At 40.7% G+C, this 26,957-nt stretch overlaps 2 protein-coding genes across 3 annotated transcripts in view; one reads left to right on the forward strand and one right to left on the reverse strand.

The window, feature by feature from the left end:
• unk (unk zinc finger) lies at nucleotides 1-10,740 on the forward strand. 2 transcript variants are annotated; one of them, XM_008284327.1, is made up of 15 exons: nucleotides 1-208; nucleotides 730-939; nucleotides 2,150-2,326; nucleotides 2,436-2,566; nucleotides 3,019-3,154; nucleotides 3,262-3,379; nucleotides 3,462-3,546; nucleotides 3,664-3,965; nucleotides 4,114-4,179; nucleotides 4,395-4,578; nucleotides 5,626-5,727; nucleotides 5,824-6,009; nucleotides 6,092-6,273; nucleotides 6,429-6,689; nucleotides 9,051-10,740. In XM_008284327.1, the coding sequence occupies exons 1-15, from the start codon at nucleotides 60-62 to the stop codon at nucleotides 9,204-9,206; spliced, it is 2,445 nt and encodes an 814-aa protein (XP_008282549.1). In that variant the 5' UTR covers nucleotides 1-59; the 3' UTR covers nucleotides 9,207-10,740. The 2 variants fall into 2 exon arrangements, with proteins under 2 accessions (XP_008282549.1, XP_008282548.1); XM_008284326.1 differs by lacking the exon at nucleotides 1-208 and having other exon boundaries at nucleotides 569-939.
• unc13d (unc-13 homolog D (C. elegans)) overlaps nucleotides 10,277-26,957 on the reverse strand; it is a 17,984-nt gene continuing 1,303 nt past the window's right edge. The window contains exons 3-34 of the mRNA XM_008284325.1: nucleotides 26,426-26,479; nucleotides 26,266-26,322; nucleotides 26,078-26,185; nucleotides 25,925-25,984; nucleotides 25,663-25,729; nucleotides 23,371-23,551; nucleotides 23,252-23,296; nucleotides 23,092-23,163; nucleotides 22,942-23,011; nucleotides 22,751-22,855; nucleotides 21,067-21,159; nucleotides 20,880-20,980; nucleotides 20,509-20,626; nucleotides 19,844-19,965; nucleotides 19,656-19,746; nucleotides 19,511-19,567; nucleotides 19,324-19,421; nucleotides 19,038-19,089; nucleotides 18,813-18,943; nucleotides 16,987-17,104; nucleotides 16,753-16,905; nucleotides 16,556-16,651; nucleotides 16,266-16,472; nucleotides 15,702-15,776; nucleotides 15,542-15,621; nucleotides 15,290-15,404; nucleotides 13,133-13,204; nucleotides 12,903-12,986; nucleotides 12,688-12,808; nucleotides 12,482-12,605; nucleotides 12,177-12,397; nucleotides 10,277-10,874 (exon numbers count right to left, since the gene is read on the reverse strand). Coding sequence (XP_008282547.1) covers nucleotides 10,762-10,874; nucleotides 12,177-12,397; nucleotides 12,482-12,605; nucleotides 12,688-12,808; nucleotides 12,903-12,986; nucleotides 13,133-13,204; nucleotides 15,290-15,404; nucleotides 15,542-15,621; nucleotides 15,702-15,776; nucleotides 16,266-16,472; nucleotides 16,556-16,651; nucleotides 16,753-16,905; nucleotides 16,987-17,104; nucleotides 18,813-18,943; nucleotides 19,038-19,089; nucleotides 19,324-19,421; nucleotides 19,511-19,567; nucleotides 19,656-19,746; nucleotides 19,844-19,965; nucleotides 20,509-20,626; nucleotides 20,880-20,980; nucleotides 21,067-21,159; nucleotides 22,751-22,855; nucleotides 22,942-23,011; nucleotides 23,092-23,163; nucleotides 23,252-23,296; nucleotides 23,371-23,551; nucleotides 25,663-25,729; nucleotides 25,925-25,984; nucleotides 26,078-26,185; nucleotides 26,266-26,322; nucleotides 26,426-26,479 — 3,261 coding nt within the window. The 3' untranslated portion in view covers nucleotides 10,277-10,761. The remainder of the gene's footprint in view (nucleotides 10,875-12,176; nucleotides 12,398-12,481; nucleotides 12,606-12,687; nucleotides 12,809-12,902; nucleotides 12,987-13,132; nucleotides 13,205-15,289; nucleotides 15,405-15,541; nucleotides 15,622-15,701; nucleotides 15,777-16,265; nucleotides 16,473-16,555; nucleotides 16,652-16,752; nucleotides 16,906-16,986; nucleotides 17,105-18,812; nucleotides 18,944-19,037; nucleotides 19,090-19,323; nucleotides 19,422-19,510; nucleotides 19,568-19,655; nucleotides 19,747-19,843; nucleotides 19,966-20,508; nucleotides 20,627-20,879; nucleotides 20,981-21,066; nucleotides 21,160-22,750; nucleotides 22,856-22,941; nucleotides 23,012-23,091; nucleotides 23,164-23,251; nucleotides 23,297-23,370; nucleotides 23,552-25,662; nucleotides 25,730-25,924; nucleotides 25,985-26,077; nucleotides 26,186-26,265; nucleotides 26,323-26,425; nucleotides 26,480-26,957) is intronic.

Consider the following 26,957-nt stretch of genomic DNA (forward strand, 5'->3'; position numbering starts at 1 on the left):
AATAGCTAGCTAGTAAGCTAAAAACAAGCTTCTTGTTGTTAGGCTTCAAGCGGGTTAAAATGTCTAAAACACATTCACAGCCCCCGTCATCTTCGGCAGCGACGACTACCGGGGGTCCCTCCTCGTCCTCTTCGTCTTCGCCCGCTGGGGGGTCGACATCTCCCGCAACCGTGTTGAACGTACAGCCCGAGAAACCTCAACATTACACGTACGTAGCTAGTTAGCTGGGTTAGCCAGCTAAGTGTACACAACCTCACGTGTAGCTGCGTACACCTAACAACACACACATTTTAATTAAAAAACTGAGTGTGTAATAAATATATCACTGTTTGAAATGACTGGACCAAGCCTGTTCATCGATAATGTGCTTATGAACCGGAGGAGGTCCCGATAAAGAGGCCTAACGTTGCTCAGTAACAGTAGCCATTTCTCAATAGCTATATGCTGCAATACAATTTAAGTTCTGTGTTTGTGTGTGTGTGTGATTGTAGCAAAAATGCTAGTTTTGTTACATTTAAAAGTAACCTTTCTGAGGAAGTGGTTTATCACAGCAGCATAGACTATACTATACCAGGGTATGACAATTAGGGATAGATGGAATTCACTAAAAGAAAAGATAATGGATGTACTTCACATTACTATGAATATAGTCTTAATTATGAAACTGCAAAATACACTAATACTATTAAAATGTATTCTACTCTGTCTTGTTGCTTCCCTCTCTCCCAGATATCTGAAGGAGTTTAGAACTGAGCAGTGTCCACTGTTCGTACAGCATAAATGTACACAACACAGGCCTTTTTCCTGTTTCCATTGGCACTTCCTGAACCAGCGGCGCCGCAGACCCATCCGCAGACGGGACGGAACCTTCAACTACAGCCCAGATGTTTACTGTACCAAATACGATGAGGGAACAGGCACCTGCCCTGATGGAGATGAGTGAGTTCAGCTGATTCTTTACTCACTTGCCTCATGTTGGCATGTTTATTTATGGTTATTTCGACCCCTCACTATATACATGTATTTAAGAGGGGAAAAGAGGGATCTCTGTGGAGAGGAAATTATGTTTTTGCTTTTTATTGCAAAACTGGCTTCACTGTATCAGGGAAAATCCTAATGGAGATTCTGCAGAATTTTACTGGATGTTTTGGAAACTAATTAACAGTGTAAATGAATTAACAAGCATTTTGATGAAAACTTTATAGACCTTATTTTTTGTAATTTACCCCAGTCACTTTAACTACATATGTTTGTATGCCGTTCAAATCGAAAACATCACCCCTGTCCTTTTTCAAACCTTTTACATTTCAATCTTGAATTGCTTGAGTGAATCACCAGAACATGTGGGTCATAGCGTTACAAAAGATCTTTTACATTTCGATGAAAGTCAGTGAAGTAGTAATTGAGGATACACCCTGTCTACAACTGTAGATTCAATACCTTGGAGGAATGGTGTGTGGTGTATAATCTTCACACCGAGCATCGGCATCTATTCACTCACTCTGTGAGCCTCTTTTCTACTGAAATGTGTTGCGTTGTTATGGTCACCACGGCAGCCTTTTCTCCATTTACATATAAAGAGAATGCAAATCTAAAGACTGTGAGGTGATTCAGGGCACAGCTGGGGTGGCTTTGAAACATGCTAATGAGCCACTTTGGGCATATTAAGTGAGCCATACCATTATTCCTGTCTTATTCTTCATTTCAATATGTTGCAGCATTGCAGCTTGATACTGAACAGTTTTACTGTGAATTCTAGATGTTATTTGCTTAAATCATTATTGAAGTACTAAGTGCAGCTGTCAGCTATGTATAAACAGTGAAATAACTGATCAGTTAGTGGGCAGAATTAATTTTGATAATAACAAAATAAATGTTTCTCTCTTTGTGTTTTATATTATTATGAATGGAATTTATTTGTATTTTGCACTCTTAATTTAGCACAACAAGCAATTTGCAACATTGCTTTGGGCTCCAGAAAATTAAGAGATGTATTTTTCTTATTTTTTTTGACAGTATGGTAAATACATATTGAAAATATTAATTAGCTGCAGCCCTGGTATACAGTTTACAACATAAACTACTTGTTCAAAAGGTTAGTATGTCTTTATATGAATTTTTCGGTTTGAATGTTATTTGTCTTTTCCAGATGTCCATTTTTACATCGAACAGCAGGGGACACAGAGCGCAGATACCACCTCCGCTATTATAAAACTGGATCGTGTATCCATGAAACAGATGCAAAAGGCCACTGCAGCAAGAATGGCTCCCACTGTGCCTTTGCTCACGGATCACATGACCTTCGCAGTCCCGTTTATGATATCAGGTGCATAAATTTCAACAAGTCAGCAAACAGTTTTTTTTGACTTTGGTGTTTCTGTGTGTGTGTCTGTGCTATAGTTGCTGATAGTCTTTTCACGTTGTGTGCTGTACAGAGAAGTGCAGGTAATGGAGTCTCAAGGAGGCTCGGGGGCCACGGAGGGAGGTGGAGGAGATGGACAGTCAGGACAGGCAGCGAGTACAGCCCTGATAGAGAAGATCCTGAGCGAGGAGCCACGCTGGCAAGGTACATGTTTGCTGCTGCACTCAAACTGAAAGCACCTCTCTCTTAAATTAACAGAAGGTTGGTGAGGACGTGTTGTGATCATATTTCAGTAACCAGTGAAAGCTGGAATATGATCTAGATTTATGAGTTTGGAGCCTCAGCAGATGCTTCAGCACTGCAAAGTAGTTTATCATGCTATGAAACATGATTTGACAACTATGGAAAGTTGTCATACCGATAATTATAACAGGAATGTGTGTTAGCATGATTGGCCGATGTAGCGCCCTCTCTGATGATGTTGAGTAAATTTGTTCTTCATGTCTACTGTCAAACCTTTTAAACCAGTACACCCAGATAAATAATAACTTCATGCCTTTCTGTCTGTCTCTAATTATTTTACTGTTAAATATTTTAACCTGATGTCTGCATAATCTGTCTCATTGTCTCTATTCCCTCTCTGTGTCTCTTCTCAGATAACAACTATGTGCTGTCCCACTACAAGACAGAGCTCTGTAAGAAACCTCCTCGCTTGTGCCGCCAAGGTTATGCCTGTCCATATTACCATAACAGCAAAGACAGAAGGCGCAGCCCACACAAGCACAAATACAGGTACTCTATTACATCATACTAACACAAGAGATTTACAGATCATTGTGTTGTTTTTGTTTGACTGAGGTTGTGTTTAAGAAAACTGGTGTTTGTTCTTGTCGCCACAGAGCGCTGCCATGTCCGTCAGTGAAACAGAGCGAAGAATGGGGAGATCCCAGTAAATGTGAGGGAGCAGAGGGCTGCCAGTATTGCCACACAAGGACAGAACAACAGTTCCATCCGGAGGTTTGTGTGTTTCAGCAGAGCTCTTACTGAATCTAGACAGAAGTCACCAGACATGAATATCAGTGTGTTTGTTTTGTCACAGATCTATAAATCCACCAAGTGTAATGATATGCAGCAGTGTGGCAGCTGTCCAAGAGGGCCCTTCTGTGCCTTTGCTCATGTTGAAAGTAAGTCCACATAAATTATCCTTAATCACATCTGAACAACCATGTGAGGATTTGGTTTGTAATTTAACCCTGTAATTTGTAATTTGTTTATTTGTTTTAAATATAAATCACTTGCAGAGCCCTTTGTTCCTGAGGAGCCATCCTTTCCTAACCCCAGCTCACCCCCACCCTCCAGACCTCCGGACCCTCTCCCTATCCAGGAGGTTTCTTCAAGTCCCAGTGGTCACAGCATGGGGCCAGGGGCTTGTTCTCTCTCAGACCCCTTCTCCCCTTCTGCAGGCTCACGTGTAGCCGAGCAGGGTTTGCTGGGTAGTGTTTTGTCTCTGTGTGAGGATGTGAGTGGAGGACCAGAGCCTCTGTCTCCGTGGGCAGGAGAGGGAGGCTACGGCAGGGCACCTGGATTTGAACGGGAAGATCAGGTGAGAGAAAGAAAGGGAACATGGGTGTTTTGAGTCGATTAAATACAGTTAAATAACAGAAAGTTCTCCTCTTCAACAACATTATAGTTCCTATACAGACACGAACTGTTTATGCTGCATGTTTTACATCAAGTGTTTGTGATTTCAGGCCAAGCAAAGGAGTTTTGCTCTTGAGCAGCGCAGCAGAGAATTAGCATCAACACAAAGCAAACAGGTACAATAACTACATCTTCCACAGCCTTGATCTCAAGGTGTTTGTCTTATTTTTTGTTGTTGTGTTTTTTCTGCATTCCTTCAGCTGGTTCACATTCTATCCTGAAAAAGCATGTTTTCCTGAACAGTAATATAATCTTGTTGCAAAGAATAGAGAATAAAGCACACATATAAGAATGCAGTAACAAAAATCTTTTTTTTCTTCTTCTTCTTAAGGACTTGTTGGTGTTTCTGCCAGTTGGCAGCCCACTAAGCCTGTCCTCCAGCATCCCCTCCAGTCTGGCAGCCACACCGCCCAGCCCCGCCCCTCTCGGACCACATGGATCCAGCATCTCCTCAGGCATGAATGCTAACGCCCTGCCCTTCTACCCCACCAGTGAGACTGTGGAATCAGTTGTTGGTAAGTAAGGATGTAAAAAAAATCTGCATGTTTACTTACAGTCTAGAGCTACTTCTGCAAACACTAACATTTCTTAGTCACGAGCAAAGCTGACCAAATGTTCTGCTGTGGCCTGCAAAAGTGAACACAATAGTCTTCATGTAATCCTAGCATCTGAGGAACTTAATATCCTATGGATTGCTTTTATTTTTTATTTCAATGTCCCCACAACAAAAGGAAAATTCTTGGTGTCAGCACAATGAGCTGCTGATCTGGATAATGCTGACATTTGCTTTGATCGTGTGCCTGTAGGTAAGAACTGTCTGTGAATTCTATAGCTGAGGGACATTCAGAGATGGTGGAAACTTTAGGAGTAATCTAAAATCAATAAACAAGAACTGGATGGGTTGCTGTGTTTTAATGTCACCTGTTGTGCTTCAGCTTCTGCCGATGTTTACAGCTCTGTGCTCACACGTACTGTATTTTAATGCAGCTGAATTACCGATTAAACTGGTTTAGTTTACACAATTTTATGTTGCTGTTGTGAGACAACTTAGCAAGTATGAAATAATGACTGAAACAGCCCATTAAGACTACATGGCAGCCCACAGTCACTTCTGAGTGATTTCCAAGCTGCAGCTCTGCAGCGCGAGACGTTCTCTGACGAGCTCACCATAAACCATGATCGTTCAGAGTGGAAGTTAGAAGCCATAGAATGTTGTGGTCACACAGACTCTTTCACATCTGTGCCAGCTGTTCTGTGGTCAACTGTTTTGCTGATGCTGTCAATCACAGATGCAGAGAAAGTCTTCTCTCTGAAGGGGGTCGACAGCAGCAGTTCAACTATATTTGAAGCTACAGACACTGAAACAGCCTGTTTAGAAAAGAGCTGAAACAAGGAAATATACAGTCATGGTGAAATGAACTGTCTTTGCAATATTTTGAGCTGAAAGAATTCTGAAAACACATGAGACGCATGAGTTATTTTGCTGAAATGAGGCAATATATGGAACCTTAAAAGTGTGTCAGCATTTGGGAAAAACAATCGTGGTGGTGTTTGTGTTGCAGAGTCAGCCCTGGATGATCTTGACCTGAATGACTTTGGTGTGTCGGCGTTGGAGAGAAGCTTAGAGAGCAGCTCTGCTCGGCCCAGTGTGGGAGTTATGCTCGGTACGTACATGAACACAAACTGCGTATGAACATGTGTATAACATTCAGCAGTATGCACATGTACATACAAATAATCTTTCCTCGTTGTCTTTACAGGTGGTAGCCAGCTTCAGAGCTCTGCTCCAGTCAACATCCCAGGATCTTTTAGTAGCTCTGCTCCTTTTAGCTCCCCTTCACCATCTCCCCCAGTCAGACCACACGCTTCACCATTCTTCTCTACTCATCTGTCACAACCAGGCCAATCAGAAAGCACCTTCCTGGGACCATCTCATAGCTCTTTAGGTCAGTGGAATTTCATTTGAGACATCCAGTGGTGTTGTGAGGGATTATATGATTTTGTTCATGTTGTTCCTTTTATTTGTAGGTCTGAATGGGATGAGCACAAATATCTGGGAGCACTTCCCATCAGGCCAGGGTTCCCCTGGTACTCCCCCCACCCTGCTGCCCTCTGGCCCCTGTGCAGAGACTTCCAGGCTCAAACAGGAGCTGGAAGAAGCTCACAGGACATTGAAGCAGTGGGGTCACAGCTGGAGACACACAGCTCAGGTAGGTAGGTAGTGGGGCACGTGTGTGTGCATGTTTGTGAAATGGTTGTGTTTGTGTTGGTGCAACGACCTGCATGCTTAAATGTCATTATAACAACCAGAAATAAATTCCAGTTTTGAGTGGGAGTCATGAGTTCTGCCTGCTTTCTCTTGTAGTCGTGGGCTGCTCTTAAAGCAGATGCAGAGGAGTCTCGAGCCCATGCAGCACGGTTAGCCATGGAAGCAGAGAGAGCCAGGCAGGCTGAGGAGGAGGCACAGAGGCAGGCTTCTCTCCTGCAGGAGGCGCTGGAGAGCTTACGTAGTGGAGACAATCCCCATCTGACACTGCACCAACTCCAGCTACTACATCGACTACCACTGGAATCAGTCCTCAGTCTACAGGCCCAGCTTTGTACCTGCCTACATGCTGTGGAACAGGTAAGACCCCAGACTCAGAGCTCACTGAAATCTGCCTGACATAGTTCCTTCTGATTTACTGAATCCACGAGCATTCACAGCTATAGCTGATCAGCGCCTGTAGGCTGAACATTGTTATAGAACATTAAGTAACTTAGAAGTTAAGTCAATGAGGTAATACACAACAAACAGCTCGCTTTTGCAAAAATCTCTGAATTTGTAATTGTCATCTGCACACATGTTGCCTCTGGAAATTGTCCAGAGTTACCCTTTCACACTTTTGCCACACAACAGGAGTTTGTCTGTGTCAGATGAGTGCACACTACTGGAAATAGCTTAGGCAGGGGTTGATGCCTGGATAGATTATGCAGGATGCAGCACATGATGCAATAAGTACACTGAGCTACACGTAGCTGGTTTGCAATGTTGGTCATGAGCAAACAAGCATCTAGTCGGTCCTTGAATTTTTCTGATGATTTCGGTGTCGGACCTTCCTTACAGATGTTTCTAAATCATTTTTCGTTGTTGTCCTGGGTCTTCATTCTTGGACGTTTGTATTTGTAAGGTTTTGCGCTAGTTGCATGATGGAAACATTATCAGCACACCCTCACTCGTTGTGAAATCCTTGAACAATGCACACATGGAGTGAAATGAAATGATGTAACCATAATGTTTTCAAAGCATTAACAAAACAGAACATGTACCCAGAGTATTAAAGTGTTGCTTACTTTGTTATATTGGGCAGTTTTTTTTAGGAAAAGGGTACATATGTGGGGGAAACAATGCTCCATATGACCTTGTGTCACCATGTTGTTATCATGGTGATGGATCAAAGAGATGAGCTCTGTGTCTCCTGTAAAAGTTAGAAGGGCAACCTTACTAGTTTGAACCTGGTAACATTTCCATACCACTGTCAACACGACACAAGTCTGAACTGCATGCGCTCATATTAACAGGTAGAAATGCACAGGCTGTAAACTTAAGCTGTGTGAAGGTCTTTAGCAACGACTTTATCCATATTTCAGCACCAATGTTGGTCTTAAAAACATCACAGAGAGCAAAACAGTTTGCATGTCCAGTCACACTGTGGACTGTCCTTTATGTCAGACGTGTGAGCTGTCACACAGAGCCACAGTTTATAAGCTGCAGTCAAGTTATTTATTAATTAGTGGATTTGAATTTATTTTTTGTTTATCATTGCATTAACAAACAATATATGTTGCTTAATGTTCTGTCCAATCTAATGTAAATGACATATTACGCGATATATTCTTGCTCATAAGAATGCGTTGGCTCCCTTAACCTACAAATATGTATGTTTAGTATTTGTTATTAACAGTCTGCAATAAGGCTATGTGAGGCACTGAGGTTTCAAATATTTCTTTATTGCTCGAAAATGTACATATATATTTTTACAGTATAGAACTTAAACAACACAAGAACTGTCTTATTTTTAGACAACATTTAACTTCATCATAGTACTGCAACATAACATTATTAAAAAGCATTTAATCGCAGCAAGACTTGTCCAAGTAACTGTCAGACACCAGCTGTTATAACAATGTCATACATTTCAAATACAGTGAATGATGAGCTCATATACCCACTGACTCTATTGTCAAAAACATGATGAGATCCATATATGTTTTTATTATGTTTTGAATCGTGTTACCTGGTGCCTGAAGTTTTTTTTTTTTACATAAATAAAGATATTTCCACAAAAAATGGTAGAGAGAAGGCACAAAGTGGTGCATAAATGTTTACCAGAATGCAGTAAAAGAAATATTTGACGCTCAAAGTTTGCTGCTTAATTTGTCATAAATAGTCAAATCAAAGCCACGCCCACTTGTTTATCAGTGCATTATTATTATATATCACTTGATATTCTGTCCAATCTAGTGTGATTGACAAATATTACGTGATATATTCTTATATGCCATACGTGCGAGACAATGATTTATTTTTGATTAATTTGCTTATGAGCATCCACTGAATCTATTGTCAAAATGAGAGACGATAAGTTTTTACTATATTTTGAATCGTTTCACCTGGTGCCTGAAGTTTTACTTCACATAAATAAAGACATTTCCACAAATAAATGATTCAGAGAAGGCACAAACTAGAGCATAAATGTTGACCTGAATGCAATACATGAAATGTTTGAACATTTTTCCTGCTACACATTATATATACTGTATAATGTGTAAAATGTTAGGAAGATGAAACAACAGATACTGACCAAGCGGAATATTTTCCTTTTATATTGTCACTCTCTTTTAGTTTTGGTGACTTTCCCAGTGCTTAACGTCACGTGTTCCTCTAAATCACTGACCATGCTCCGGTTTTGGAGGCGTAAACATTTGTGTGTTGCGTTTTTCCCAGGTGGTGTACAGGAAACAGAGACAGTGCTGCGTGACGTGTGGAGAGCAGGGCTCGGTGTCGCTGCCCTGCGGTCACGGACTACAGTGTGAGAACTGCTCCACCTCCACAGAGTGTCCGCTCTGCCCCGAACAGACCCTGGAGCAGCAGCTCTCTTGACCTCGGTCGGACCAGCACAGATTCCAGACCAGTCAGTCCTGATTCCACAGAAACCAGCCTCGGGATGCCGACCGCCATTTCAAAAAAATACGTAGAGGTCACTTTGTAATACAGTAACAACAAAAGCACTGACCTGGTTGTGTACTTTTAAGATGACGTTTACTCATAAATGACCAGCTTAGCGAGCGATACTCACTAAGTAAAAGCTCCAAATGTGGAATTTAGAAATTTAATAATGTTTCCAGTGTTACACAAGAAACGCGATACATTTTTCTAGTTATTGCTTTTGACCAGCAACACTGTTCTCTACCCCTGCTCTTGAGTTGTGAAAATAACTTAAAGACCTGCTGTTATTTCTTCTCTCACCCTAATTACGCAACATTCACATACATAGTTCTTAATTTTCTCACTTTAAAGAAAACACATTTCTAGAGTGTTATCGATTCATCTGGGTGGTTTCAGGGTGACGTGCTGAGGATTAAAGGTGTCCACTGGTATTTAATATGGCAAACGTTGGTGGCATTGGGGTTCTTGGGAGTCAAAACATTTAATTTAAAAGTCAGACAGTTAAGGCTTTTTCTGTAAAGCAAGAAAACGACTTGAGGTGTGTGTCAGCAAAGATCCCTGAAGCATCTAGGTGGATGGATAACATGGCAGGTTAGCAGTTTTTAAAATGTATTCTTGAGGGTGTTGAGACATCTTGACAAAACCTACAGGTCTGACTGAAAACACTCAAAGAGCAAATGGGGTCTGATCCAGACGATGATCCTTTACTGCTCCAGCCGAAAGAAGGCCGTCACATCAGTCTGCTGGTAGCACTCACTAGATTATATTGAACTTGTTCATTCATATGGATTTTTTTTTTTTTTAATTCTAATAGTTTTAGCAAAGGAAATTCAAAATGGACAATTACTGTTCATTAGTGACAGAAATATTTAAAAAATTAGTAATATTTGTTCAAATTAACAACAGATGGCCTCTGTTGAAAGCACTCAGGTTTTCTCTAATATTCTTCTACGTAAACTGGAAGAGGACAGCATGTCAACACAATCGAGGCAAACGTCAACTTGTGTAGTCTTTGAAATTGCATATTTTTAATTTTTACTTAAAGGCTTTTCATGTTAACTCAAACATACATATTTTTTGTTTAAACCGGCTCTTTTGCTGCGTTTAAAATCAACGTGAGAGACGTTTCTCTGCCAAAATTTTTACATTTATAGTAAGCTTTGACATTTCGGTGTGTCAGATGTAGTCTAATATATACACACACACACACACATAGTTAAGTGATGTCATACTTATCTCTTGCACTGATTAGACAAAGCATCAGGAAGCATTTGGACATGTAAAGAGCTGTGTGAGGTTTAAATGCAGGTGTGAAAGTGTTCATGATCACTGTGATGGTGTTTGTTAAACCCATGCTCAGCATACTGTCCACACAACTCATGCAACACCAGTGTTTCCTTCTGAGTGGATTTTTTTTTCTTTGTTTTTGGTACAGATCATTAAAACAAATTGTATATTTTTGGAGGAACACCTTGTTTCTGTGCGTTTGTTACGATTGAATGCCCTCCTGGGACTGTTTCTCTCTCTGTCTTCGCTTCTTCACGAAGCCCTGTGCCTCCCGTTCTCCTTTCCTGGACTCCAGTAACCTCAGGATGCTGTCCTCTGGAGAAACACAGCCACACATATAAGATTAGGTTTCTCTGGAATACTTAACATTAATGGTGCATATATGATACATACATTAATTTGACAACAACAAAAAAGAGTGCACCAGTAAGAATACAGTGTTTAAAATACACCCAAATAATGTACCTCATAAACTAACTTTCTTTTACTCAACTAGTATAAAAGCTGAGGGAAGCAGTACTATTTTGGTATCATTTGGCCCAAAATCCACCTTTTCTGCATATTGTAATTTAATTAATCTAAGAGGAAACTTCTGCACCTCCTCTTGGTTCTATATTTTTCCTCTTAAGAAAATCTAGCTCATGACGAGAGACTTCAGCCAATCACAGGGCTTGTCACCCAGATAAGGTAGGGTCGTATAAAAAGCATCAAAGTCTGCAGTGAGAACAGAATGTGGTTCAATGGAGGACTTTCATTGAGGAGAGCAAAGGTTTGAATCCCGGGTGAAGCCACATAAATATGTTGACCGGCTGTGTTCTCAGATCTGCCTACTGCAGCTTTAAATGTGTAAAATGTGTCAGAATGTGCAGAACTAAAGATCAGCTTCAGGTACAACTCTGACATATTATCACCCTATAAAAATGCTTCAAAACATGTTAGCAGATGGCTGCCTACAGCATTCATTTGAGGTTTCTGATGTGGTCACCTTACACAGCCACTCCTGAGGGAAATATCTGCTCATATCTTCAACTGAAATAAACTGACAAGAGTATTGATCGTGAATCAGAATACTAAAGTTACAGGTCATAATACCAAAACAATGACCTGAAAGAGTCTAAAACCCTCTAGAGCAGAAAGGACGTGCAGAATCATGTAAATATCCTGTCTGGACATCACTAGAGGGAACATAATACACGCAGCAATTTGATTTTCAGTAAAGTTTAAAATATTGATCAAGCTCTTTGTGTCACCTTGTATTTAAATTTTACATACTTCAAAAGTAATCTTTTTTAAGCTAACTTCACAGAGTTACCACAAACTGCAGGTCAGACAGCATGTAAAGCACAGTTAAACCGTGCGTAATGCAATGAGACTGGGAAGAAAAAGGTTAATAGGGGTCTTGCAGATAATTGTTGCTCCAAAGCCTCACAGCAGGTTCAGGTGATGGAAAAGATAAGATAAAACTTTAATAAACCCAAAGGAGATTCTTTGAAAAAATATGGCTCAGTCCTACATCAAAACCTCACTGGAGTCTCTCTCCACTGAAGTCTTTAGTGAAAGGCAAACGACTTGTGCATCATAATACTCTCCTGGTCTAAACTCACTGTCAGATCATACCGTTGGGTTTGGGATGCATCAGAGGCAGACGTATTTGAGCAGGAGGGGCGTCTGGCTGTGAGTTGAGTTCGTCTTCTTCTCTTCGTCCAGCTACTCCTGGTATGGACTTGAGGGACAGGAAAGCCTCGCCTTCAAAGTCATCTGTTCTCAAGGTGTCGTGGTCCAGAACCGTGACCACCAGACAAGCCCCCAGATTCTGGCACTGGTCCAGGGACACCAGACTATGATCAAGGGAGGGAATAAAGGAGGTCAAAAACATTCCTGGAGACAGAGAAGTGAGACAAGTAAAAGGCGCAGCAACTTACAATTCAAAAGCCTCGTCGAAAAGAGGATTGAGATCACAGCTTTTGATCTGAGTGCAGCGAGCCTCTATCTCGGGAAAGATGTGGTTGGGCTCTAGACACAGCTGTACAAATGGATCACTGAAACCTGGTGGAAGCATCACAGCACACATCCCTGTAAGCTCTCTGTAATATTTCTCTACGGCCGTGACTGTTGTGCATTTTCTCACCGTTAGAGTCCATCGGTAGGAGGTTGACGGCATTCAGCACTTCAACTCGCAGCCTCTGGTCTGATCTTCTGTAGGATGTGAGGAGGGTGACTGCACCGTATTTCTCTCCACTGTACACTTTCTGTCATGCAAGCAGGAGAGGCAGAAATAAAGTCAGATCAAAGAACCAAGCGTGAGTTTGCAGAAGTCTGAGAAATAGTTCTTGTAGACTCGACCTGCTCCCATATTTTCCTTTCGAAAAACTTCTCCACCAGCTGCTGGCTGCTCAGGGAGTTGTGAGTGAGGTGAGCTTTAAGCATCTGGATGGACGGGAGAAAAATCACAGAGTGGGATATAAACAGAGCATGCACTGACTGATTTTAGTCACAGGGAAGATGGATGACATGAAGACATACACTACTCAATGAAATATTGATGTCAGCTGTTGGCGTCCACAGTTTCTCACCTTGTACTCATCAGATTGGAGGGCAGTCAGAGGAAGTCCGTTTCCCTCAGCGTGGAAGCATTGCTCAAGGCACTGAAACACACACAACATATAAAATGTATTATGAAGCTGCAGTTGCTATTGTAAAGATTTCAGTTTGTGCAAACAAACAATGTAAAGCATGTTAAATAGTGAGCTGTAAAGGCAGAGATCGACTGATGTTACAGGTTGCTAATGTAATCAGCTGACCTATTGGAGATGTATTAGTATCACAGTCCATCCTCCCATTGAAATACTAGCTCACAAAAATATGGAATTTTCACATAAAGTGCTGCAAAATTAGGGGGACCCTACATGAGGTATACACTTCCATCCATCCATCCATTGTCTATACACTGCTTAATCTTCACTAGGGTCGCAAGGAGCTGGAGTCTATCCCAGCTGACTTAGGACGAAGGCAGGCGACACCCTGGACAGGTCACCGGTCTGTCACAGGGCTACACTTAGAGACAGACAACCAAGTACACTCACATTCACACCTACGGGCAATTTAGAATCACCAATTAACCTCAACATGTTTTTGTGGGAGGAAGCCGGAGAACCTGGAAAAAACCCATACTGCAAACAGAACATGCAAACTCCACGCAGAAGGATCCCATGTGTCCTCACCAGGACACGAACCGGTGACTTTCTTGCTGTGAGGCAACAGTGCTAACCACCGATCCACCTTGCAGCCCAGGTATACACTTCTGAGTGCATTTTTGTTATCTATATTGGTAACTGTAGCCACTAGGCAGGAACAGATACTGTCAACATTTTTTTTTTTTAATGCAATTGTTGTGGGTGGAGAGGCAACCTAGAAAACAACTGGAGCTTTGTGGTTAGTGTTTGCAAATGTACATTTTTAACCAGGCCATGATTTGTTTCTAAACCTAACCAAGAAGTTTTAACGCCTAAATTTAACCAAGTAGTTCTGTCGCATAAACAAAAGCAAACAGTGACTGAAAACACCTGAAAATAGTGACTGACTAGGTGAAAGTCTATGAAGGGCCAAACCTGCCATAATTAAAAATAGATAAATAAATGAATAAATGAGGAAATAAATAATTAAATATATGTATTTTTCCCCCCTATTTTCCTTTCATTTATCCATTTGTTTATCAATTTATTTATTCTTACTTTTCCTCACCTAAAATAGGTGAGAGAAAGTAAAGTAAAGCAGGCCAGCGAAAACCTACATGCCAAAAAAAACGTTGGCATCTCACAGTTCTACAGCTTTTATTGTGAAACTTTCACCTTTGTGCTGTGAATCAATGTCGCTATTACACATTTCAGCATGAGACTGTGTTCAGCATGAAAAAACCGAAGGCCGAAAAAAAAAAAGTCATATTTTAAAAATTATTTTTAAAAAAAAAACAAGCCTGGGGTAAACAAAAACCCGAACCCAATTTTGGTAACACTCTCAGTACTGTCTGCAGCACATGTAGCAGAGTCTGTGTCATAGCGGAGCAGATGGTGTGTAATAAAGTGCTGTCTTCACCGTAAGTCTCCAAGTAGTTGTAAAATAAATTGCTGGGGAGTTAATGAACAATTACCAATCATTCTCCATTTGCACTACAACGATAACATGTATTTCTAAAATGTTGGCTAATATATAAAAATGGGTTTGGTTCCTTCCCACCGTTGCCGAATGCTTGCTCATAAGGAGTCCAAAGGCAACTTTGTTGGGTTCTCTGTTCGAAATCCAAAAGGTCTGTACCTCGCTAAGTAGAGTAGTGTGAGGTGACATATGTTGTAAATTTGTGCTATACAAATAAAAATTGAAATAATTGAATTTGAAATCATCAATGTCCATCTAGTGTGATACTGCATTGAGATTGCGCCCAGAAAATAGTGTTGCCGCAGTAACAAATAATGTGGGTTAAAGTAAAAAAAAAAAAACAACAACAACAACATACCTTCATATGAAAATGTAGCTAATATAAATAGAAGAAACTGTTTTCATGATGCAGAATGTGACCGTGCTCTTGGTGTTCAATAGTTTTTCACTTTCAAACAGATTTTGGCCAACTCCTTGACGTCACCAGACATTCAAAAGTTGTTAAAAAAGATAACTTTGTGCTGAGCAGGGAGTGTTCTGTTCAGGTAATCAAAGTAACCACACGACTGTGGACCAACCTGCAGCGTATACAGCAGTCTCTGGCAGTACACCATGAGCCCTTCTTGCTGTGGATGCTGAGTGGCCACCTGGTAGAGGATTTTCACCGAGTTATTCCACAAAGGAGTCAGGAGACTGTCATTGGAGAGAAAACAGTGACACAATCTCATGTTAAGATGAACTTGAGAAACTAATAATGAACAGAAATAAAAAACACAATGAAAGAAGAGTTGTTGGATATTATGTGTAAAGGTTATACATCAGCTCAGCACCTGTTGAAGCTTTCTTGGACCAGGTTTTCATTCATATACTGCAGCTCTCGCTCCAGGTAGCGCATGAGAGGTGCTGCAGCCTAAAGCAGAGCAGAGGAGAGGTTAGATATGAAGCACAAACACAACAGGGATCTGTTTCTGTGCAATGATGGTCACTTACATCCTCTGAGGACTTGGAGGGAATCCTGCGCCTGGTCGACATGCTTCTGACATGAGTCTCAATGTCTGTGTTTAACTGTGGAGACCAGCATTTAATTTTGAACAAATGTGATTTACCAATGATAACATGCCGTATATAAAACATTTAAACTGCTCAATCATCCATCCATCCATTATCTATACACCGCTTAATCCTCACTAGGGTCGCGGGGGGCTGGAGCCTAACCCAGCTGACTTAGGGTGAAGGCAGGGGACACCCTGGACAGGTCGCCAGTCTATCACAGGGACACAGTTAGAGACAGACAACCAAGCACACTCACATTCACACCGACAGACAATTTAGAATCACCAATTAACCTCAACATATTTTTGAACTTGTGGGAGGAAGCCGGAGAGCCCGGAGAGATCCCGCGCTGCACAGGAAGAACATGCAAACTCCACGCAGAAAGATTCCGGTGCCCCCACCGGGACGCGAACCAGCGACCTTCTTGCTGTGAGGCAACAGTGCTAACCAACTGCGCCACCTTGCAGCCCCTGCTCAATCATCCATTTTAATATTTGATACCTTTTTCCCAAGAGTGTCGAGAGCAGATCGGATCTCTCGGCCCAGGATGCCCTGGGCTTGCTGGAGCTGTGAGGGCAGCGTGTTGTGGAACTGGTTCTCCCCGATCACATTCTGAGTCCGATCTCGAAGTCCAGCCCAGTTGAGCTGCGTAGGAAGCCGAGTCAGCACTGATCGCAAGTGTTCCAGGTCGTTCACCACCACACACAGCTGCACAGAGAGGAGAGGCTTGACACTGTCGAGCGTCATGTAGCATCAGAGGGATTTTCTACTGAAGTCTTGTGCATGTTTACCATGTTAATGGCGCTGCCGTGGTCAGAGTTGGCAGACAGCACCCTGACTCTGTCCTTCAGAGTGTGACAGTAGTTCACCACAATCTTACACACATCCTGAGAACACACAGAAACCACCGGTAGTCCAGAGCCAGCCTTCCTACAGTCACAAAGTCTAAACGGTGTAGCATGTGGTTACATTTGGCAACACGCTGTACCTCAGTGAGTTTGACCATGAGCATGAAGGCCTCTTCAGGGTCAGGCCAGGACAGCTGCTCCCACAGCTGGCAGATCGGCTGGATGCACGACACCAAGTCCACCGCTGAGGAGCTGTGCTTTATGGGCACTGCACCAGTCTCCAGAGGCTGCAGCTGAGAGGAGAAAACACTTTTAAACATGCAATGATATTTCTTTGAGTGGATGACATGCTGATTACAATGAGAGTGGGTTACCTGGTCCACCTGCACAGCCCTCTCCACCCTGTCCTGAGTGGTGCTGAACGCCTGGTTGAGCCAATAGGGCAGAGCCTCTCTGAAGCCGTCATGAAAGTTTGTCAGCTCGAGTAATCCCCTGAACAGAGAGAGAAGTTCTTGATCTTTTGCTACATCGCATGAGCTTTTATTCATGTGGTAAAGGTGTTCCCTAGATGGTGTTGTATCTTCTAGATCAGTGATTCCCAACAGGGGGTTCCTTCATTCATGAATTAATTTTGCAGTTGATAGTGGAAAAATAGTAAAGTTGCTTGATTAACCTAAATTTATACTTTAAATAAAACTGCATTACAGAAAACATAGCAGCATACTTCAATCATAATAGATAAGAACCACAGATCAGTATATTTTGTGATACAGCGGCGTTTCAAACAGTATTGTAGGGACGTGCTTTTCTTGTCAAAACAATAATATATCTTGTTCTGACACGATAAGTTTTGAAGTTGGAATAATGTGAAAATATCTTGGTATGACATCAAAAACATCTTGGTATAACATAAACCATTCATTTGATAATGCAATAAAGATCTGTTTTCCCCTTTCTGATGTAGCAGCAATACACAGCCGTACCAAAAAAAACTGTCAAATGTGAATAAAAATGGATGTGATGGTATTCTTTAGTAAATATACTGTCACAATAACCAGTCAGAAAATACTGAACATACCAACCAAAGTCGATTATAAGCCACACAAAAGCTAGTTAGCAGGCAAACAAAGAATTAAAAAACAAAACAAAACAAAAAAATCCACCAGTACATATTGATATGAGGCTAAAATAGTTAGATTAAAATTAAAGGATTAGTTGCTAGTTAGTTAAAAGTGATTAGTAGTTACGGAAATTAACCATCCGAAATTAACAAATTGAGTAATTAGCTGAAACATTACAACTAGCTAAAAGAGCTCTAGCACTAAAAATAACTAGCAAAAGGTAATGGATGCACAATATTTCAGAAATAAACAGATGAAATGGGCTTAACGTAAGGCATAAGTGAAATAATGAAATAATGATATTAAAGAAATAAAAAAGAAGAAAAATAATAGGTAAACAGTTTCAACAGTTTGCTAAAAAAAATGAATAAATGCTTGAACCAGTTAGCTAAACAAATTACCAATTAACAGTAAACAGTTGGAATAACGAGCTAAAGCAATGCATAAAAAGGTGGAAAAATAAGCTAAAAGTAGTGGATATACAGTTTTAATAACTGGCTGAAGGTATAGAATGATGACTTTAATTGTAAAAATGTGAAATAATTAGCTAAAACTGTGGCAATAGCACATGAAATAGCTAATAAAGGGTCATGAATAAAGAGATGAAACTATGGCATAAGCAAAGGTAGTAATATTAGTGAAAAGTAGTGGGTAAACATTTAGTTATTAACAACTAGGTAACAATAATTGATAAACGCTTGAAACTGTTAGATGGGTAAACAGCTAAATATCTAGATAAAATAATGCATAGAAAGAGGAAAAGTTTAGCTATAATAGTAATGGTTGAACATTTAAAGGAAGAATAAAATAGATAAATACATTCACTAAAAATAATGAATAGATAGCTGAAAGTAAACAGTTGAAATAATCATCCAAAAGTAATGCATAAACAGTTGAAAGGTTTCAACTAAAAATAACTGCTTCTGCCACAGTATCAACAGAAGCGTAAACTCAAATAAACCCACTTCACATTTGTGGTTAAGTTGTGTAATGCAGTGTTGGTTAAGACTCAAATTAAAACCATACATCTGGAGCATGAGGGCTGGTGTCAGTGAGGCGGTACTTTGATGATTTCTGACCTTTTCTGTAAGAAGGCCTTGTCTTTGTGGATGGCCTGGAGGCTCAGATAAACAGGGAACAGGCTGTTGGCTAGAGTCTGCTCCATCTGACCCTTCATCAGGGATAAGGTCTCCCTCACTTCTTTTGCAAGCTGTGGAAGACAATAGATGAGCTCAGACTGCATCATTAAAAAAGAAAGTTTGTCTGTAAAATCAGAGGCTAATGGAACTTTTCCTTGCCCTTACCAGGGAGTCAAACTTGTGATAGACAACGGTGAACACATCAACTTGCACAGCACTATTGTGATGAGAAAAACATATTCTGCATTAGAAAAAATCAGTGATTTTCTACGGCTTTTCCTTTGTAAGCCCAGTAAGCCATGACAATGAGCCAGCATGCACAACACCAGGACATACTGAAGTCAAGAAACATGTTTATTAGCTGTGCCTGTGGTAAAAAACAAAAAACAAAAGCCACAGCCTGTGTTGTGCAATGGTCTACTTGTGCAAAAAAATTGATTTCTTCTTTGACCTGACATATACTCGGTTCCAGACGTCCTTGTTGTGCTTTATGTCCTCCTGCACCTCCATAATGAGCTTGGAGAGGGCGCTCCCTATCTCTGACAGGTCCTGTATGTATAAAACACGACATTAATGTACTGAAATAAAAAGGAGAAACTCTGTAAGCCTCATTTCCAGATAATAAGGCTTGTCTGTACCTTAGTCATTGGCTGATGCAAACCCTTTTTGATGGTAAACCACTCCTGTGTACCCGTCTGGTGAAAGAGATATGTCATCAGTAATTAAAGATGTATGATATACTCTACATACTGCTGCTAATATCCCATTAGAGTCATTACTGACCTGTATGGCATCGCTGACCTCATCGTGAAGCTCAAACTGAGCTGGGTTCAGTTTCTGAAATGCCTGAGTCTTACAGATCTGAACCAGGATCCTGCAAAAAAAATACACATTTACATGTTGCATAATCAATGACTTTAATTGCAAACAGCTCTGTCAGCAGTTATTTAAACACTCCCATCTATAAGTACCTAAGCAGAGTGTGCAGTTTTGGAGTAGCCCGGGGGGTTGGGGGGAAGATGTCTCTGTATTTGGCCACCAGACACAGTCCGTACTGCAGGAAACCATGAAGAGAGTCGCCAAGTTCCTGTTTCTGGTAACAGAGTGCAACACCGTTCTCAACGCTCAGCTGTGCTTAATATCAACTCTTGGTTTCTGCTGAATATTTTATTAAAGGCACCAGGAAAATCAGGCATGAAAGAGCTGTCAGCAGTCTGTACATGGCAACATGTTCAACCATCAGATGACAGAAAAATGGTCTTTTAGGAAAGTGGAAGGTTGAAAAGTTTGACATAATAAGGTTAAGCAATGAGGAAGTAATAAATAAAAGCCTTGCAAAACTTTGCTTTCTAGAAGCACTCAGAAATCAAAAAGACAGTAATTTTATATGGACACCAAACACTTTTTGCTATATTATTACTAAAACAATAACATATTATTGTCATTTTGATGCAGATGGCTGAGGTAGAACCAATTTATCTATTTTTATTTTATTGGACAAAAGGCACATTATTTGCTTCCAAAATGTTGTGGGGTAGAATACAAAATAGATAAAAATAGAAATACAACACTGTAATAAATTACTAGTAACTCAGAATTGTGCTTTCCCCGCTGACAGTAAGCTGAGCACTGGTACCTGTTGGTAGGGCAGCTCCTGCTGGTGCCAGTGGTATTCTATACTGGTGAGCTGCTGGAGCAGCACAGACGAGTCCACCTCTAAACTCTGGTACAGCTTACTGTAAGCCACCCACTTCCTGCCAGGGATACACACATCCACACTTATTCAGAAGTGCAACAGAAAGATGGCACACACATTAACATGGTAACACAGAACTGGACGACTGGGCTCAAAGCACAATACATCAGATATGTGAATGTTATTTAAAACATATTTAGTAAAATATCACTTTTATGAAACTGATTAATGATTTGGTCTTATGTTCTTATGTTCCTGCATAAACACCAGTAAGCTTTTTAAATCTGCAAAACATGAAACATGGTTCTTACGCCAGGTCCTGAAGAAAAGGCGAGAGGTCGTTCTGTGTAGCGTAGAGCTCAAGCAGAGTCTGAGCCTCGCCACACAACTCTCCTTTCCACGGAGCAGAACTCTAAGTGAGACAAGACAAGATGGTGGTTTAAAGAAGAAAGACATTTTTACAGGATTTTGAAGACTGAGAAGACTCGTGTCCTTTACCTGCTGCTTGGAGATGTAGGCCTGGACAAACTGCTGCAGAATCCCACAGTAGTTGATGTAGGCGCTCCGACCGGCACTCAGCGTCCCGTCTCTCTGTCAGTCACACAGCACATACCCAGAGTGAAAACTGTTCCAAACTGACACATGTAGGTACAAGTGCATACAGATTTGTGACACACGAAAAGAAAGACCAGAATAAATGAGTGGAGAAACACAACAAATGCAGATGTTTCCACACAGCTGCACTGCCTGGTACAGCTGTTGCATTTGTATGGCTCTGCTTGCCAGTCAGGTTGCAATTCATATCCATCTTTTCATCTGTTCATGTGTTATGGTGTTAAATAATGGGCAAAAAATGTTTTTGCAGTCCATGATGATGAAGTTGACTTTTGACCTTTTGGACATAATTTCACTTGTTTTGCCGTATTAGAAATTTGAATTAAATTCTGTCATAATTAGTATATCAGTTCTTTAATTATGATCTAAAATGGCTTCATGTGCCCACTATGACCTCTGACCCCCAAATTGTAATTAGCTAATCAAATAATGGCTCTAAAAGTCAAGAGAACGTAAAACAGGAGTGGAGCTGATCCTGGTCATCTCGAGGCCGTAGACAGCACCCACCTGTCACTCAAAGCAGATGCCCTTAATGAGGCATAATTTTAAGCCTTAAAACAATTTAAACAAGTGACTTATATGAAAACGAACCTCCACTAAAGTTGCCATGAATGGGAAAATCAGCTTTAGAAACCAAACCCCTTCTTGGTACTAGGTTGTAAATGTACTTATTCCTGCTGTAAAGTTGCACATTTTATAATGGGGGTCTGTGAGCATTGACTTGCTTTTGGAGCGGCCTCAAGTGCACATCTGAGGAACTGCAGCTCATGGGATTGTGTTGGCTTCATTTTCAGCAGCGGATGTTGCCGCTCAGTAAATAAGGTCAGAAATTATGAATGTAAATGCAGGATGTGATCAGACAATAACAGTCTGGATCAATACATAGAGAGGGATGTTAAAGTTGTGTTGCAGTGCATAAACTCTTCATTCAATTAAGAGAGATGCATGTTTGAGAGTTCAGTGGTGACGCTGACCTAAATAATGTAGGAAAATGTGACATGGGCAGATGAGTCATCCCGCATTATATTTTTTGACATGTGGTCAAGGCATGTGTGACACGCACCAAGAGAACAGTGCAGGCCTGAATGCACAAACTATCCTATCTTGATGGATAACAATGTCTCCATCCATGGAGTACAAAGGGTCACCAAATGGTTTGATGAGCATCAAAGTGCTAACACCAAATAAGAGAACTTCTTTTGGAAGAATGCTGTTCATGCCTCCAGCAGAGACTTGGAGAACTACTGCCAAGGTACACTGAAGTTGTTCTGGTGGCACTTGGTGACCCATCATCTTACAAAGGCCTGTAATGTTGTTTTTTTCTTTAATTTGTCACCAGTTTCAATAACGTCTACTTCAAGTACTACAAACACCTGTTGCTTATTAAGCAAAGTATCATTAGCTTGATAAATGACATTTTCACTTCTTCTTTTTGTGCACATTTAACCATAAGAGACATTTCATTGGTGCAATTTTTAAAAAATTTATTCTAACAGATGCTCTCATGCATAAATGTTTTGCAACTGCATGAAACCAGAGAAGTGTGTCAGTATGCTTGTTCTTTTACCGATTTATGGATAAACTTGAGCTTAAGGTGACACTGGCCACGATCAGGGTACGTCTCTGTTCTGGGCTCCAGGTTGTACCAACTGTCTTCAGTACAGTGAAGATCCTGCAGTGTGGTGATATAAATAGGTTTTAGACTGAAAAGACAACAAAAAGTAAAATCGCATATGTAGCCATAAGTACATGTAATACCTGCAGCTTTAGGACCACATTTCCCAGAAAGTCATCTGTGCCTTTCTCCTTTTTGGCATCCTTGATCATCCTAAACAGGTAAAAGTAGAAACATTCACCCATTTTGCTTGGTTAACTGTTTGTGTATCAGTCCCAGAGAGAGCATATCACCTTCTTAAACTATTAAAGTTGGTTTTGATTTCCTCCAGTTTCTGAGTGAGGGACACATCTTCATCCTTGTCCCTGCAACAGAAAATGCACAATAAAGGCGAATGTAATGAAAAAGGTCATCTTAAAACAGAGAAAGTGAAGTTCCTCGTGTTTCACTCACCACATCTCGAGGTGGAAGCTGGCGCTGACAACATCTTCAAACTCTCTGAAGAAGGAAAAATGATAAGTAATACACATTTTAATCTGATTAATTGGAATTGGTCATGAACTCCAACTCACATTATGAAGGTCTGGTTCCAGATGGGGTTCAGGGTCTGCTTCTTAATGTCTGTTTCGTAGATTTTGTCACGTGATGTAGCGTCCTTTACAACAGATTTAGAGGGTTTAGCTCTTGACTGGCGCGTCCGACTCGCCTGCTCATCCTCCAGTATGGTCAGCATACAGTATGGGTCACTGAAACCTGTTGACGACACATCACAGATTCACCAACAGAAATACACGGCAAAGTCATCACTAGCAAGAAGTGAAAGTTAAATATCCACGTCGGTCACCTGGAGTACTTCAGTATTATGGACTACAATTGAGGAAGAGAGTCACTTTCTGAAAAACTACTGTCAAAGCACTGTCCTGTGTGTCAAACTATAATTGAGTTAGCTTTAAAACACCACTCCCACCCTCAAAATGCCATCTTAAGCAGCTTCTTTATAAAATTTTAAGTATAAACTCAATAAGTGAAACACCTAGATTGTAATTATAATGCAGTTTTCAGCAGAGGAGTAATTTAAAACTGCATTTAGATGGAAATACTCCCTTCACAGAATGAGCAGAATCATTGCTCTAGGAAAGAAATGGTTAAAGGGGTTTTCTGTTAAACAAATTAATTACGGAATATCTATGAACTAGAGTAGGACCCTATAGACATGCTAGTGGCTCAATAAGGCTGTTCTGTATGTGCTTTCAGCTTTTTAGTTGTTAACCAAAGTATTAGAAAAACTGGTATAAAATGACAATGAAATTACTCTGAATTATTCCAATTTGTCCTTTTCCTTACAAGTTGCTATTTTAAAATTGGTAACTAAACCAGTAGCCAGTCAGTCCAATAGCCAATGGAAGATTTTTTGCTGTAAATAGTAAAATATTTCACTGGATAAAAGAAATCTGTGAGGTGCTGTGGATGGTGGATAAAAAGTCAGGAGGTCCTAAAGTCACCAGGACCAATCATGAAGATAAATGAGGTACCAAACGTCATGGCAGGTCATCTAGTTTTTATATACATTATTTGCAAAGGTTTATAGTGCTTTAGAATTTGAGATTCTGATCCACCATGTAGTGCTATTAGAGAAATGTCTGATCTAAGGATAAACATATTGGCTGGAGTCTGTCCCAGCTGACTTTGAGTGAAATATGTCATATTTGTTTTTGTGAAACATTTTCAAACAAAACTGTAAACTTTTAGGCTGATAGGAGTTATCTGTCCGTCACTATATAATATTGGGCCAGTGCTGATATTTCATTGTAAAGCCTTTGTCTGATGATGATACCGACCACTGTGCATCCCTAATCTGATCAGTCCCAAATTCATTTTCTCAAACTGAAATCAGACAATAAGCCCAAACATACAGTCAGAGTCATAGAGAACTAAGTTCAGTCACCAAAACAAGGAGTCCTGCAACACCAAGCTCTTTTGAGGTCAGGGCTCTGTGGGAGTCACCACATGAAGAGGCAGAAGATACTGTGATGCCCAAATCTACAGAAGAACTGTGACAAGTTCTCCAACATGCTTGGAAAAACCTACCAGGCAAGTTCCTTGAAAAACTGTCAACAAATGTATAAAGTACAAGGAGTGCTGTTTCAAAGATATAGGGTGCTCACACCAAATATTGATTAGATTTCTTTTTCTGTTGACTGCACTTTATATGGAGTTCAATGATAAATAATAACTTCTACAATAAGACACAGGTTGGACCTCTTGAGGCGTCCTGTGGTGTCTGGCATCAGGATGTCGGCAGTGGATTTTAGGTTCTATTGGCTGTTGGTACAGTGTCTGTGGATTGGACTTGTTCTGGTGCATCCCACGAATGCTCAGTGGGATTGGGTTCTTGGGGAGTTTGAAGGACTGGTCAACACCTTGGGGACTTCGTCATGATTCCTCGAGCCACTTCAGAGTAGTTTTTGGGGCGTTGCAGGTTGTATTGTCCGGCAGAGGGAGGCTGCTGTGTACTGGAGTGCTGTTGTCATGAAGGGCTGTGCTTAGTTGACAACAATATTCAGGTCGGTGGATGTGTCACAATAACACCTACATTAAGTCCAGGACCCAAAGTTTCCCAGCAGAACACTGTATTGTAATGAGATGATCAAAGCTTGTCATTTCACCTGTCAGTGGTTTTATTGTTGTGGTTGATCGAGGTACATTGAATTAATTGTATATATGCACTGTGGCCCAAAGCCACAAAGGAACCAACCAATCAATTGAATGAAAAAGCATTAGACACACTGTGGCTAAAAAAAGGGAATTAAAATGAGTCTAAATTATTAAATCATTGAAGAGTGCCAAGTGTCTTGCCAACTCACCGCTGACGTCTTTTCCCAGAATTCCTGTGGCTTCCTTCACGGTGGCCATCAGACAGTATACTGGGGGCTGTACAGGTCAGACAGTTACAGTGGTTAGACGCTCTGGTTATAACTATGTAAAGTACTGCAGACTCAAACATGCCGATGACATAATTTCTGCCACAGGAAAGGTGGTGGAAAGTTAACATCATCATCATATGAAGACTAAAAATAGAAGTTGGGGGTCTTTGTTGGAACAAAAATGCTGACTTCCTTTTCTCACCTCTGTCCTCTGTACTTTCTCCATCAGACTGCTGTGCTCTGACTCTGTCATAGTGAAAGCCTGGTAGATACGACACAAATCTCTGTAATTAGTCATACACCAACACAGTGGCAGAGTGAGGATTGGTGTTGGGTGTTAAATCAAGGTTTTTACCTCCTTGATGTACTGATGAAGCTGGTTATCTGTGAAAGCCTCAGCTGATGACGGTTTACCCATCTTATGTGTGATGGTGTACAGCAGTTCCTTATACAGAGGCTTCAGCTTCAAACAGAAAAGGAGAGGGTGTAAACTTGGTTGGAAAATGACATTTCATATAAAGTGTAGTAAATGAATAACGGTACCTCCATCTCCTTGTGTCTCCTTGCTTTCTCCTCTGGATTTTCATCTTCTTTAAAATCCTAAAGGTGACAAGCAGAAAGGTTTCTTCCAGATTCCCTTTGATGCATATGCTAATCACAGATATTTGTAGGAGGAATGTGAAGGTCATGCAGTGTCGCCTACCCTCCTGTCTTTCAGTTTCCTCGTCATCCCCAGTTTACGAACATGGACGGGTGACTTTCAAGAGAAATGCAGAAACAGTCAGCAAAAAACAGAACCTAAAAACCATAACAGTGGCTTGTAGCGACATGTTGGAACCTATTTAAGCCATGAATATGTCATATTACTGCTGACTGTTTTCTAAGGAATGATCAAGAGTTGCCGATTTGGGAATGCATTTTGGGTGTTTTCTGATGAGTTACACAGAAAATATTGAGTTTTAATGAGTTGCCATGAAATTTTGAGACACAGTCATGGTCCTCAGAGGATGCAATCCTCCAACAGTAGCACATTAAAGTTTTGACTTATCCAGTAAGGGTTAGTATTTTTAAGTATATTATACCATCTACTGGATTGATTGGCACAACATTTTATACATTTTTACATTCAGTGTCCCCACAGGATGCATCCTATGGGTGATTCCCTCGAAACTTCTCACATGGTTTTATTTTAATAAATGTTCCAATGATACAGTATGTTGCCACAAATCAAAGAT

The sequence above is a fragment of the Stegastes partitus genome, unplaced genomic scaffold (assembly GCF_000690725.1).
Source record: "Stegastes partitus isolate 25-593 unplaced genomic scaffold, Stegastes_partitus-1.0.2 Scaffold354, whole genome shotgun sequence".
Classification (NCBI taxonomy): domain Eukaryota; kingdom Metazoa; phylum Chordata; class Actinopteri; family Pomacentridae; genus Stegastes; species Stegastes partitus.

Coding starts and splice junctions, on each gene's coding strand:
- unk (XM_008284326.1), top strand. CDS start 578: ATGACAATTAGGGATAGATGGAATTCACTAAAAGAAAAGATAATGGAT. Junction 940..2,149: donor ACCTGCCCTGATGGAGATGA/GTGAGTTCAGCT, acceptor TGTCTTTTCCAG/ATGTCCATTTTTACATCGAA. Junction 2,327..2,435: donor AGTCCCGTTTATGATATCAG/GTGCATAAATTT, acceptor TGTGCTGTACAG/AGAAGTGCAGGTAATGGAGT.